At 37.2% G+C, this 14,018-nt stretch overlaps 1 protein-coding gene across 1 annotated transcript in view; it reads right to left on the bottom strand.

The window, feature by feature from the left end:
* The window catches only part of LOC116846128 (lysyl oxidase homolog 3A-like), a 33,001-nt gene extending 20,682 nt beyond the window's left edge, over window positions 1-12,319 (bottom strand). Inside the window, exons 1-4 of the mRNA XM_032819604.1 lie at window positions 11,475-12,319; window positions 7,317-7,463; window positions 4,661-4,930; window positions 2,541-2,747 (exon numbers count right to left, since the gene is read on the bottom strand). Of these exons, the coding sequence (XP_032675495.1) occupies window positions 2,541-2,747; window positions 4,661-4,930; window positions 7,317-7,463; window positions 11,475-11,685 (835 nt within the window). The 5' untranslated portion in view covers window positions 11,686-12,319. The remainder of the gene's footprint in view (window positions 1-2,540; window positions 2,748-4,660; window positions 4,931-7,316; window positions 7,464-11,474) is intronic.
* Between the last annotated feature and the right edge of the window lie 1,699 nt (window positions 12,320-14,018).

Raw genomic sequence — 14,018 nt, 5'->3', positions numbered from 1 at the left:
TTGCCATCTAACATTTGCGGGCGGAAACTAAGTTAAGGTCCTAATAGATTCATTACTGGTCATAATAATAGTCTGATTTATTGAGTAGTGAGATAGAGGGAGAGTTACCCTTATTACGTAATTGGATTAGCCTTTTGAAAGGTCATCTATATCACACATATAACCACATTTCAGTTCTTCGTTTGATTTTTCACTATAAATGACATTTGAAATTTCTACATCTACTGACGTGTTGACATTGTCGGCTTAATTTTTTATTTAACTTGACTCGATTGCAATCGATGCAGCGAAATTTGCTCAGCTCCGAGACTTTGTTTTCTCTGTCTGATCTTTCTCAGTGTACGTAAATGTCAAAGTTGCGCGTTGACGTCGATTCTTGTTTTGCGTTAAACACATGAGTTCGCTGTATATACGTGGTACACATAAAGTACACCTTGTGTATACCGTATGAGAGCGAAAGAGACGGGGAATGCGACTAGAGTTGCGAGTCAATAATTATTTCTTGAATTAATTATCATGTTTAATTGATTAATATGAATCAATTCAATTGGAGACCATCTGATTGACAATTGATTTCAACAAATTCAATCGACAATCGTTCGATTGGTAATCGATTTCAACGAATCCAATTAAAGACCGTTTGATTGACAATTGATATGAGTGAAGGGAATCAAAGATCGTTGATTAACAGTTAAAGTTAGCAAATTTAATTAAACGTCGTTTAATTGACTATATCGGTAGATTAAATTGTAGATTTTTCATTGAAGATTGATATGACCACACTGAGAAGAATATGATTCGATAAGAAATTAACAAACAAATCAAAATTTCCGATCAAAATTCCGATGAATTTTTGTATCCATCCAGATAGCACAGAGAATTTAAAAAGAATTGATTAGACTTTTCATCTTTATATCACCAATTCCGAATTCCTTTTTAGATACAAAAAGAATTTTTCTCATAAAAAAATTCTTTTTGGTATCCTTCTTATAAAAAAAATTCTTTTGTATAAAAAAAACTCAGAATTGGTGATATAAACATGAATTCTTTTGGGATTCTCTCTGTTATCTGGGCGATTAAGAGACATTCGATGAAAAATATGAAAATTTATCGGTATTTTAATCGGAAATATTTGTTTGTTAATTTTTTTATCAGAATTTCTCTCAGAGTATTTTTTCAATGTTGGTTCTATTTACACTGAAAAAAGATATTTGGGAATTTATTCGTGTGATATAAAGTTTATTTCTGTGAAATAAAGTTTATTCTTATAAAGTGAAATTTATTTCTGCAAAGAAACTTTATATATATTCCATAAATATAGAAACTTTATATATATTCCATAAATAAATAAATAAGTAAATATTCAATAAATAAATAAATATTCAAGTAATTCTTTTTCAATGTAGCACTTCTCAAACATTGACATCTTTCCCGATACTACGATGCTCCGGGTATGAATATTATTCAGTGTAACTAATTGTAAATTGAGTAATCGAGTTCCCTTCCATTGAATCGATTGAACTTGCTTATATCAATTATCAATTAAAAGGCTTTTTATTAAATTTGTCAAGTTCAATTGTCAGTCAAATTGCCTTTAATTAAATTCGCTAAGTTCAATTGTCAACTGAACAATCTTTGATTCTCTTTGCTCATATCAGTCGTCAATTGAACGGTCTTTAATTGAATTCGTTGAAGGCAACCGTCAATTAAATATTCTTCGATCGATTTTGCTCGAATCAATCATCAATTGGTTGAATTGAATTGAAACATACTTAGCCATAGTCATGTGAGAATCATCTAACCCACAAAATTATGATTTCCGAATTTCTGTTACCAATGGTAGCTTATAATACATCTTTCTACATAAAAGGGTCCAAGCCTTGTGGATGCTTGAAATTAATTAAAGAACAGTTTTTATTTTCTATTAGTGTCTTTTTTACCTATTTTTTTAAGAGTTCAATTTGGCAATGAAAGAAGAGAAATTGATCATAGTGATCATCCACTTTTTGGATTTTTTTGATTATTCTTTCTTAACTACTTACCATTTGTCCAAAGTTATTAAATTTGGAAAAATGGCCAATGGACCTGGCTCCGCGGCCATAAGGGGACATACATAAATTTGGAAAAACTTGATTGATATTTTTACATTCTCTGGATACTACATACAAGGTGCTTTTTCTATCACACTTACATACGAGATGGATCATGGCGTTTAAATCGACGAAGGTCCCACCTTCTCGCGGCTCCCTGGACGCGAACCGCGTTGTAAATCGATCTCTCACACCGTCGATTTGAAAAGTAATCTCCGTGAGCAGATATATGTAATTGTTTCTCCTATGCTCTCTCGAGGTCTTCGACGCTACCGCTGGTATTTACAAACATCTTACCATCTACTCTGCGGACGCAAAAAGCGTCGTGTTTGCGCGTCGCGTTCGGCGAAGTGAAGTATCTCCCGCGACAATACCAGTACCGTCTCGTCGCAACTTTTTTGCGACCGTGCCGTCGCAAATATTTGAGCTTAGTTTTCCCGATCGAGGTACCTGGACAGTTTACAACCTTGTCGTGCAGGCAATCCGCCAGATTCCCCTCGTTCCCGTGGCACTGTATTCCGCTGATCGATATCGGCATCACCTCGCCGCCGAAGAAGTCGGTCTGTGTTGCGACGGACGCGTAACCGAGGCCCAATTGACGGCAGACGACGGCGGCCTCGAGCATGGACCAACTGTCGCCGCAGACGACACCCCAATCTGAAATCGAATTCATCATATTTCGCGGGTTCACCGGATGCTCGTCGAGCGTCCTCGTGATCTCTCGCTATCGGAATTCGGAGCTCGTTCATTCGATAAAACAGAAAGTATCGTGTTTCGTTACAATTGTCAGCTGCATTATGATTATTTTCTCTCTCCGAATTGTTTAATTTAAATGAAAACCACAGAGAATTTTATAGTGAAAGTTATAGAATTTTATAATCGAGCAGTGGGACGATGTTCTGCAGTGATTGACTATCCTTTTTTGTGCTGTTCATATTTTAGGGACCGGAATGTGCTATGAAGAAATTTTTAGCGAAAATTATGTTCCTTAGCAAGACAAATCTTAGTAACAGTCTGTACTACTAGAAATATAACAGAATTGAAAAAAATTATATGGAGAAAAGAAAAGCTATATCCTTTTTACAATATAACAGCTATTTCAGTTGTACTGCAATATAGTATAGCTATGTTTCAGTTTCGTCAAACTTTTATAGGGTCGACTAAATTCTGCAGTTTAAATTCCTACATTAGATTGTTCATCTGGCTCAATTTTTATTTAAAGATACTTGACAGTAACACACTCATTTAATCAATGAATTGCTCAGATAGACTTTTATGATTATCATGACGAGAAACAGTCGATGGTGGAAATTTCTTTTAATTACATTGATGAAGAACGTATCCTGTATTGAATTCATCAATAAATTTATATCACGCAATAATGTAAAATTCTTGTGCATTGATGCAGCAACAAAGTTACACTCAGATCTTCATGTCAAATTTTATATGACATGTTTTGAGCCAATTTTCGTTGTTTTTTTAGCATTTCTTTTATATCTCTATTTTGTCACTCTATGTGATAAATATGAATGCCACATATGCACCACTCATAAGTGATATAACCTTTACAAATTGATTAACAAAGTTGCTGCTAATTTTACATACACCTATGTGTTTATCTGAGTGAAAATTTATTAAATCACTTATTGTACAAGCATTCTCTTCTGTTTCACTTTTAACGTGGTAATCATGCATACTTTTGAGGGAGTTCTCGGAAGTGAATTGGAACGAATTAATACTAGTATGTTTGAAAGGCTCTTGGTGTTACTGTCAGGCTGAGCTTGACACTATTGCAGTTTGTGTAGCAAAATTTGCTACAGACATAGATTTAGGCTCTTATTTTGACTTCTTTTTTACTTCAATATTAGAACAATACATGCGCGCGCCATATAGCTAATAAGAAACAATAAAAAATGTAAAATAAAAATAAAATAAAAATTAAATTAAATTAAAATATACTTTAATTAATTAATAATTATAGGGAGAGACAGGGGGAGACAGGGAGAGACGGGGAGAGACGGGAAGAGAGAGAGAGAGAGACAGGGAAAGACAGGGAGAGACAGGGAGAGACAGGGAGAGACGGGGAGAGACGGGGAGAGACAGGGAGAGACATATTTCTTCTGTATTTTTTTTTCGTGATCTAACCAACGTGATGACAGCTATTTGCCTGGTAATTTGACAGGCGCAAACGACACGAAGCAAGCCGCAGCCCTCATGAAGTGAGCTAAGCGAGAAAACCAATTAGCATCGCGGAAAAGCGGAAACAATTAAATCTCTTACATACTTTTTTTAGAAAGGACTAGTTTTAGAGAGGAAAAGTTACTCTATATGTGTTTATAAGCTAATCAGAAGACTTATAAGTTACATTTAGAGACACTTTTATTCAAAATAAGAATCTTAGTCTTTTTAGTCGGCTTCTCGTCAGTGCAATAAACGAATTATTTCACAATAACCATTGCTTATTGTTGAGACGTCAATTGCTCACTACAATATCTGATTATCACGTGTTAAAATTTGCGATGGAGATCTAGCTCACGCCATTCCATTTTATTTTTGCGTTTCCACCTTACCCGCATCACCAAGTTTGACTTCTATTCGACCTTCGGAAAGTACTCGGCCTCCGGACAACCGCAATGCCGTTCCCCGCAGATGCGTGTCCTTTATCTTTGATTTCGGCGGTTTCTGCGGGTTCGACGTCGTTTTCGCTTCCTCGTCGTGCACGCAAACCACACCGGCAGCCTCGTTGCTATCGCAGTCGGAGACACCCCAACTATCGAAGCGACATTTTGCGAGCTCGTCCTCGGTTCCGTCGCAGTAAACGTTGTCCATCCAGTATCTTCCTTCGGGACGTTTTCAGTATGAGAATTCGCGCGCTTGTTGCGTCGCGTTAATTTATCGGACCTTATCTAATTCCTGATCTTATTGATGAAAAGTTATTATCTAGATACCCCCAAAATAGAATTCCTTAAGTCAAACTTAGGATATCGTCCGCCATTTATATGGAAGAAGCGAGTGGATAAGTGAGAGACTAGCTGCGACGTGCTTTGTGTGTCATTTCGGTCTCAGAGCTTCTCTCTCACTGCTACTCACATCACCCCTAAAAATGGCAGACAGGTTGCAGACAGATCAGGAATCATTATGCTTTGTCCTAACTTTGACTAGAGAAATTCTAGCCCAAAACGTCCTGAATCCTCTTGAATGTGCTCGGTATGTTTTAGAATACTCCTCAGGGTATTCTGAATAATTTTAGGACATCTTGCTATTTGGGTATATTATTTAAAAAAATATAATCCCACTCTTAGCAGAATCCTCTTACATATGGCCTCAGGAGGATTTCTCTAAAACTAGTTATGAGGTGCTATTTCCTATATACTAAGCGAAAACTTTTAGTGATGGAGTGTTCTTCTCCTAATGAAGTGGATTATTAATCGGAATTCTACTACATATTATTCTAAAATATGTAATAGAGTCAACAATCGAAAATAAAATTTAAAATTTGCGATCTGCGATGGCTTTTATTGGCTGTTACATATCTTAACACTAGAATGCTCGGGAATAACAATCCTCTTTGGATGGTCAAAATAGTCATTTGGATGTCTTGCGATTCTATCATTTCAAAACTCTCTCTGTTTCTCATTACTCGTGTTAATACTCTCTTAAAGTGAATAAGTGAATAGTCACAGATATCACTGAGCACTTTCAGTGCTATACTTATAACTGTAAATCAGTATATATTTATTGTTTTCAGTGATGTTTGACTGATTCATTTTAAGAGAGTAATTTTTCAACATTTTTAGAGTATAATTTGCAAAATATTGACATTTTATATTGTAAAAAGTTTCAATTTTCATAATTTTTCCAAATTTGTAATTTTCTGTAGTAAGATGCATTGTAATTATTACTTGATTACTCTCTATAATTAGTACGAAAAGATTGGTAAATGTATTGGTATATATATTGAATAAAATATAAATTTAATCGGATTTAAAGAACTAAAATTTCAAAAAATCTTAAAAAATGGTTTGCATACTGTTCTTATAACACTGACAATTAAATAAAGAGTCAAATTGACTCTTTTTGGATATTTACGATAAATCATAAAATAATTTATCAGAATATTATCAATCTCTTCCGTTAATTTTTCAGCGCGTATTCTATCTTAAAAATAATTAAAAGCCATAAAAGATTTTTTCCCTAAATCATGAGAAACAAGAATGGTGAAAACAAAAATACTCTAAAGAAGTCAAAATGACCTCATCGAGTATTATAATATTAAAGTGATTGGATATTTGAAGGCCTCTCTGTGATAAATCTCGCGTAAGATATTATTCTTTTATTTAATTTTATTTCTCTTACTTTTTAACTTTTTTTCTCTTAAGAGGAATATCTTATATTAAGAGGAATATGTTTATTTGAAACAAAGAATATTCTCTTACGCGTGATATAGGCGACAAGTAAGAGAGACTTGTAGATAAAAGATGAGCTTTTTCTAATTTTAAAAATATTATGCTTAGAATAGATCTTCCTTTTAGAAAAATCCTTCTGAGAGAATCTCTTTAAGGATGAGGTTATATTTCTTTTTGGGAATCATTCAAATAAACGGTAGGAAGGAGAGTGCGAATGCAGGAAAAATAAAATAACACAAAAATCTGATATTTTCGTGACTTCCGCGGTGTGAAGAAGTGCTCGATCCAGTTTTCGTCAAGCTTCGTCTCTCTTTCTCTCTCCCTTCGCGAAAAGATTTTTCTATATTAAACTTTTTGCTACTTCGCTCGATGTGGCTTTGGTGACGTGTCTTTTGTGGATTTCTCTCCGACGTTTCGTGAACATTTCGGTTCGCTTCAAGCAAAGGTAGGAGCAACCTGAAACTTTCAACTCAATTGATTAGTTTAAAGTCCTTTCCCAGAAAGAGCGAGGTGAAATGTTCACGACAGCTCGGAAACAAATCGAGGGGACACGGTACTAACCCGGAAGGCGGATCGAGCGTAGCAGCGAAAAGATCTAGCATATCGCTCGCGAAATTTTTTTCGCGGAGGGACGAGGTTTGACGCGACGCGCTAAAAATACGCGATGCGTCTGTCGATAAATTGCAGCGAACAAACGGCTCCACTTGTACGAGACTTGCGCGTCCAACACGTCTCGGCTGCGCTCCGTCGAGCTCGCGCTGCACTCGCGATCGTGAAAGACCGCGGGGATTAGTTGGGAAGACAATAATAATCGTCTCACTTCTGGCCTGGCCGAAGTGCCCGTTCGTCGTCGCTCTAATTGCACCGTTGAAACCCAATTGCCTGCAAACCACATCGGCATCCAAGTCGTCCCATTCGTCGTCGCACACACTGCCCCACTTCCCGTCGTGAAGTATCTCTACGTTTCCTGCGCGCAACAGACAGCAATAAAATCTCACGCTTTTCCCGACCGCGACTCGGTCGCGCGTGACACAAAAAGCAGGAAACAATGTGTGTGTGTGTGAGCGCGCGTATATGTGTGCGCGATCGATTTGCACGACGGGTTCGCGATTTGACCGACGCGCGGCAGGATATTGCGACAAATCCCGACAAATAACGAGGAAACTCTCGATACGGAAAAATCATCGACGCGTATAATACAATTAGCGACTAATAATTATGACCGATTATGATCGTTGATTGCGGAAGTGTCATTGCGGTTTGTTCGATAAATGAATTGTCAGAACGTGTTATCCTTTGCTTTAAGGAACGCCAAGCTGTTGACTAAGAAAATCATTTCGGGCAAACCGAGAGTTTGATCGGAAATAAGGATTCTTCTCTCGTGTTCGTTAATTCTAGATTGTTCTAGTGTTACACGGGAAGAGAAAATTGAGTTGGGTCAATTAAATGTCCAAGCAAAAATGAAGTTACCAGAATTCTGTGTTCAAGTTAACAAGGTTCGGATTAATCCTTTGAGCCATGCTATTTACTTCCTGATAAAGTTCCTTCAAACGTAACATATTTCGGAGTCATTGATTATGAATTTGGTGTAAAGAAATTCGGAAAATGGCGGATTCAATATGATGATCATCAGTTTTCGAAATTAACAATCTCGCTTTTAGCATTATCAATGCGTTTGTCTCGTTTGAGATCGATTAATAATAAAACTTTCGTCTTATGTTCTTGGATTTTTAAGAAAGTAATGGAATTAATTTCCAAAGCGAACTTGAGTAATGATATAAGAATTGATCTAAGAATGGACCTAAGAATTGATAAAACTTGTAAATAAACATATTAAACAAGTTACAAAAAGTTTTATCTCGATATCTCCAACGTTTCTAGATTTTTAAGGGAATATACAAAACACACATAGATACAGAAATCCCCTTTTTGAAATCTTATCTACAAAGCAATATTAGATAGACATTTCGTTTTTATTAAATTGTCATGCGATGTAAGTCAGAACGACTGACATTGGATGTTGCGAGGATCTCTCGCCTGATCGTTCAGGCCCGCGTTACGCGAGATGGAGATCTCTCGCGGAAAAGCGGAAAAATCGCGCGGCCTTCTGCTTTAACGATCCAACCCGGCGGCCGGGTGCTGCGCGGATCGCGACCCTATTTCGCAGCCGGACTTTACGGTGACCACGCTATCTGGCGATTCCCAGTATTGCGCATACGTGCGGCGTACGTGACGTACAGCGTGCGGTCGTGTTGACACATGGTCGTTGACATAAATCTTCCTCGAGTTGACCCCTTTTTAATCGTCATTGCGTTTGCTCGCTCGCTCGCGCGATTTGCACAGAGCTGCGCGCGCGATAATAAAAGGCTGCGCTCTTCACTTTTTGTCCCCCTTCCCGCGGGAGAGAGGAAGAGAGAGGGAGAAAAAGAGGGAAGGAGAGAGAGAGAAAGAGAGAGAGAGAGAGAGACAAGAAGATTTATAGCCCTCGCCTCTGTATTGCCCGGCCGCGCTTTATCATGGGGGCAATATCAACCCCTACACTCCGGGGAGAACTTGGCGAGTGAAACTTCGCGCTTTTATCGGCCGGAAAGTTGGATTTACGAGAACGCGCCGCGACGGACGGTGCTTTCGCGGTGAGTACCGGTCGGTGTGCCGTTCGCGTCGGTACGCGAATTATTGACGCATCCGCCGCGTTTGTGCCGTCGCGGTAAAGAGACCGAGAGAGGAGCGTCGCGCGCTTCGCAATTGATCGGCGCATCAATTGAATGATAAAGTTCCTCCGTTCCGCATACGTCACGAGTGGCGCGCCGTTTCCTCGACGCGCGTAACTCTTCGTAATTAAACCCGCATTAATAGTCATTAGTTGAAAGCTCCTCCAAACGTGACGTATTTCGGAGTCACTGATTATGAATTTGATGTAAAACAATTCGGAATGGCGGATTCAATATGGTGATCATCCGTTTTCGAAATTAACAATCTCGCTTTTAGCATTATCAATGCGTTTGGTCTTGTTTGAGATCGATTAACAATAAAACTTTTGCCTTATGTTCTTGGATTTTTAAGAAAGTAGTGGAATTAATTTTCAAAGCAAATCTGAGTAATGATATGGATTTAAGAATTGATAAAACTTATAAATAACATACTAAACAACTTACAAAAAGTTTTATCTCGTTATGCCTCAGGTGAGATAGATTTGTGAATTTAGAGTTCAATCTTTCAGCTGAATCGCGATTGTGTAAGTATAACGTCGCATATATTATGTGATTCGAGTGGAAAATTAATCTAACTCTAAATTCGTATCTAAGTGGGACGCCTCTAAGTCTCACGTGGGACAAGTTTCAGGTAATGACTATTAATACTTAGTCTCGGATATGTTGGCAAGCTAACCCTCCGCGCACAATGTGTTGTTGCTTTGTGTGACACCTCTGTGTATGAATATTCAATCGCTCATAAACTTCCGTAAAGAGTCCAGGAAAATTTTAAATCTGTATGCAAACTTTATTGCGCTACTCTTTCATAGCTGAGGCTTTTCTATACACGGAGAAAGGAATTTCATTTCTTGCTACTGAATGGGGACCAGATAAATTACTCGATGACGAGAAATAATATCTCTGCACACGGAAAAATGCATTCAAGTAATTGTTATTTGTTTCCAGCATTTCATAAGTTTATATGTCTGCGAATTTGTCAAAAACTCATTATACATTAAGAAAAAAGCAATTGAGCTAAAATTATAGTTACTTTTTGCTCCAAATATATTCTTTGTAGTAAAATTGTAGTAGTAACATGCATATAAAGTTATTTTTATTAACATTATAGTAGAATTTATTTAGATTATTATTATTGTAATTATTTCTTTGTGATTAGTTATAAATACCAAACATTTTTTTAAGTGATAGTATGAAACTTATTCAAAGCACGTTCCGAATCTTAGTAAGTTTAGCTTTTCAATCAAGAATATTAAATTAAAACAAGAATTTGATTTGCTTACCATAAAGTCGAAACAACTTTTCTTTCGATAAGTTTTTAATTCGAAAATCTTCTTGTAAAAAGAATAAATCCTTTGAGTACATGATTATATAATAAGCTTTCTTAAAATTTCTAGCAAATATATTTTAAGACTATCAAGAGTAAAATATTCCTTTGTTAAAGGTAACCATTATTTAAGAGAAGGAAAGTAACCTGAGTAATCGTTTTTCTTAGTAGTAGAATAATATTTTTGTCTATATGCGACCAAAAACATTCGCCTGGTTATTAAGGTCGGTTAAGATAACTGAGAGCAATTAATTGAGTACAAACTACAGGAATTTTTCTTTTTACAGTCGAGTTTTCTTCTAGTCCCCAGGAAAATTTAGTTAATGGAAAATTCAATTAGATTAATGAAGTTATTTTTTTTCATGCCTCTATTGGAAAACATATGTGTCTAAAATTGATTAATTGATTAATGATATTTAACAAGGTTATAGCTTATTATTATGATTTGAAGTTGTTCGGGTTTGACAGATCCAGAAATATGATTGTACACTGAGAGAAAAAATGTCTAACAAATAAAATATTCTGTGGATATTAATATTCACTTAAATCTAAATTCTTCAATTTAATTAAAATAAATAATTGCTTTCTCATTAAAAATTATACTGAGAAAAAATATTTGGAAATTTATTTACGCGCGCGGGATATAAAATTTATTTTCACAGAAATAAATTTTGTTTTAAAGAAATATATTTTCTTTTATAGAAACAAATATATATATATATATTCCATAAATAAATTTTCTAGTATTTTCTCTTAATTTAAGGTTTTAAGAAAACGTATATTTTCTTATTTGCAAAATATTTTATATTATTATGAGTAAATATCAATATCTCGTAAATAAATATTTTCTATTTTTTGGATATTTTTCCTCTCAGCGTATGCGCGGAGGGTTAAATATGTTTGAATGATCGAGTTTCGGTGTAAGAAGACCTGACCGCGGCACCTTCGTGGTCGCCTGCCTCGCTTCCGATCAGCTTCAACGCTCCTTCCTGCTTCTTCAGCTTCCGGTAGTCCTTCCGCAGCTTCTTGATTATCCGCGCCTTCGCGTCGCGTGTCACAGCCCAGGTGTCGTTGTCGGCCGCGCAAAACTCGAACGCGGACACCAACAGCAGCAGCAGAAGGCTGAGCGCGAGCTCTGCTCCTCGCAGTCTCATTTCTCCGCCGTGTTTTGATGTATTATCAGCGCGCGAGGCACCCTGACAGCAATTTGTACAATTCACCGCACTTTTCCACTCGTTACCGCCTGAGGAGAAAAGTCAAGCGCCGGAAGATCGCGTCAATTACCCAGCTCGTCAAACCCGCTCGCGTGCGCACCTGCGAATGTCGGGCGATATATTTGAGATTTTGACAGCTCAAGTCGGCTGTGCGTCTCGCGAAGAAAAAGCCACTGTCGCGCGAGTCGTTCGCCTTCTCTTCCCGAGTGTTACGGTTGCCCGGTGAGTCGGAAAAAGCTCGTCGTCTCGAAATTGTGCACGTGCATTTCGCGCACGACTCTCCGCGGGCTACTGAACGCGAAGTCACGCAATGCGTCCGCTCCTTGACGCAATGCAACGCAACAGCCGTCGGTTTATAAGATCATCGACGCTCCAGATGGCGGATCGTTTCTTTTTCCGCGTCGTCGATCTCTTCCTGAATGTCCCGCCCGTGGCCCCGACGACCCATTTAGGCCTCGTCGCCAACGAGATTAGAATAGCTGCGATGATGTATCCCACTTCTGACAGGAGATGGAAGTCTCGCGCGAGGAGAGCCTCCTTCTCTTGGCTCTTGCCTCTGCCTCCGTTAGCTGTGATCTTCTTCCCTTTCTCAGACACGTCTTTGACATCCGACTCCCGGAGTGTCGGGTGTGCCACCGAAAAACATCTTGAAATTCTCGGCCGTGTAATCTGATTTTCCACTTAGACGAATCGCAAAGTGGAACGACTGACGTCATAGTGGGAGAAAAGGATGAGGGGTAAAATGGGCCGATTCCGGCCTAAAAGGTGTAACGTTAGTTATATATGTAACTTCTTTTGGATCTTTGAATACGATAATAGCACTTTCATCCGTCTAAACCTCTGGGAAGTGGTCAAAATCCTCTTTGAAAGGATTGAAATAAGTCATAAAGGATTGAAGTAAATTTTAATCGTAATTCGGTTAGTGATAAATTTGTTCTTTAATTATTTAATTACTTATATTAGGACTTGGTTATTGATGGCGTGTATGTGAATGCTTGATTAACGTAGTGTGTGAGTTTGAAATTTTAGTGTATTGAATTATGCCGGGAAACTAGATAGAGGAAATTATGTAGAAATGAGTGCGTAGATAGTGTGTAAGTGAGAGGCGAAACGAGGCGTTAGATAGAAAAGATAGGAAAAGAGGAAAAGTGCATAGATAAATAAAGGTTATGACGTCATAAGGAACGGGTAGTTAGCGTAGTGTAGATAATGATACGCAGATACGCTTAAATTAATATGGTAATGCAGAGGAAACTCGTTTTCTCTCTCTCTCTCTCTCTCTCTCTCTCTGTCGATAGAGGAAACATATAATAGGTAGTAGTAGAAGGCAGAAGTACATAAAGGAGGAAGAAAAGAAAAGATGAAGAGGAAAGACTTGGTTGTCTGATGATATAAGGAAACAAAATAAAGATATATGGAACAAGGATAATATAAGAACAACAGGTGCTACGCAAGTTAGAAGAGTGAAGTATAAAGAATAAGAGGAAAATTATAGGATATGAGAAACTCCTTGGCTTGGATATAAGCCAAAAGAGAGGTATAGAATTCACTTTAAGTGCAAGGCAAGTTTAAATTAGTATGGTTATGGAGAGAAAATTATCGACAGGGGAAATGTATAATAGAAGACAGAAGTACATCAGAGGTGGAGGAAGAAGAGGATGGAAGAAATAAAGAGGAAAAGTTTGCTTATCGATTGGAATAAGAAGACAAAATAAAGATATACGAAAGAAGGATGACGTGAGGACTGATAAGACAGTAAGAAGAATTTCGTGGGAAGAATTTAAGTGAAAATTTTGAAGATTTTTTTGGTTTTTAGTGAAGAAATTTATGAAACCAAAACTATAATACCAGTAATAAAAAATAATTTGAACAAAATCGTCACCGAATTATTATTAAAAGTAATATTTTCCGATCTTTTTAAAACCTTTGTCTTTTGAGGCGAAGTTTGATCATTTTTCCTACGAGTTTAAACGAGAATAAAAATGCTATCATCATATTCAGGGATTCAAGAAACGTGAGATTACATGTATAACTTACACTATACTTTTCAAGATCAGCCCATTATTTTATGATTTTATCCATCATTTTTTCCAAGAAGTACGAAAATTTCTTGTATCAATAACCAGGAGACAGAATCAACGGAAACTTCTTTTTTGAAGCTCGGAGAAGTACAACTTCGAGGAATGATTATCTGTTCTAAATTTGAATGTCAGTAAAAATAAAATCGAGGAAGAGAGAGAGAGAGAGAGAGAGAGAGAGAGAGAGAGAGAGAG

The sequence above is a fragment of the Odontomachus brunneus genome, unplaced genomic scaffold (genome assembly GCF_010583005.1).
Source record: "Odontomachus brunneus isolate Ranch 3 - 2012 unplaced genomic scaffold, Obru_v1 Obru_scaffold_060, whole genome shotgun sequence".
NCBI classification, from domain to species: Eukaryota; Metazoa; Arthropoda; class Insecta; order Hymenoptera; family Formicidae; genus Odontomachus; species Odontomachus brunneus.
Note: the sequence above shows the minus strand (reverse complement) of the source record. Positions and strands in the feature narration are given on the sequence as shown.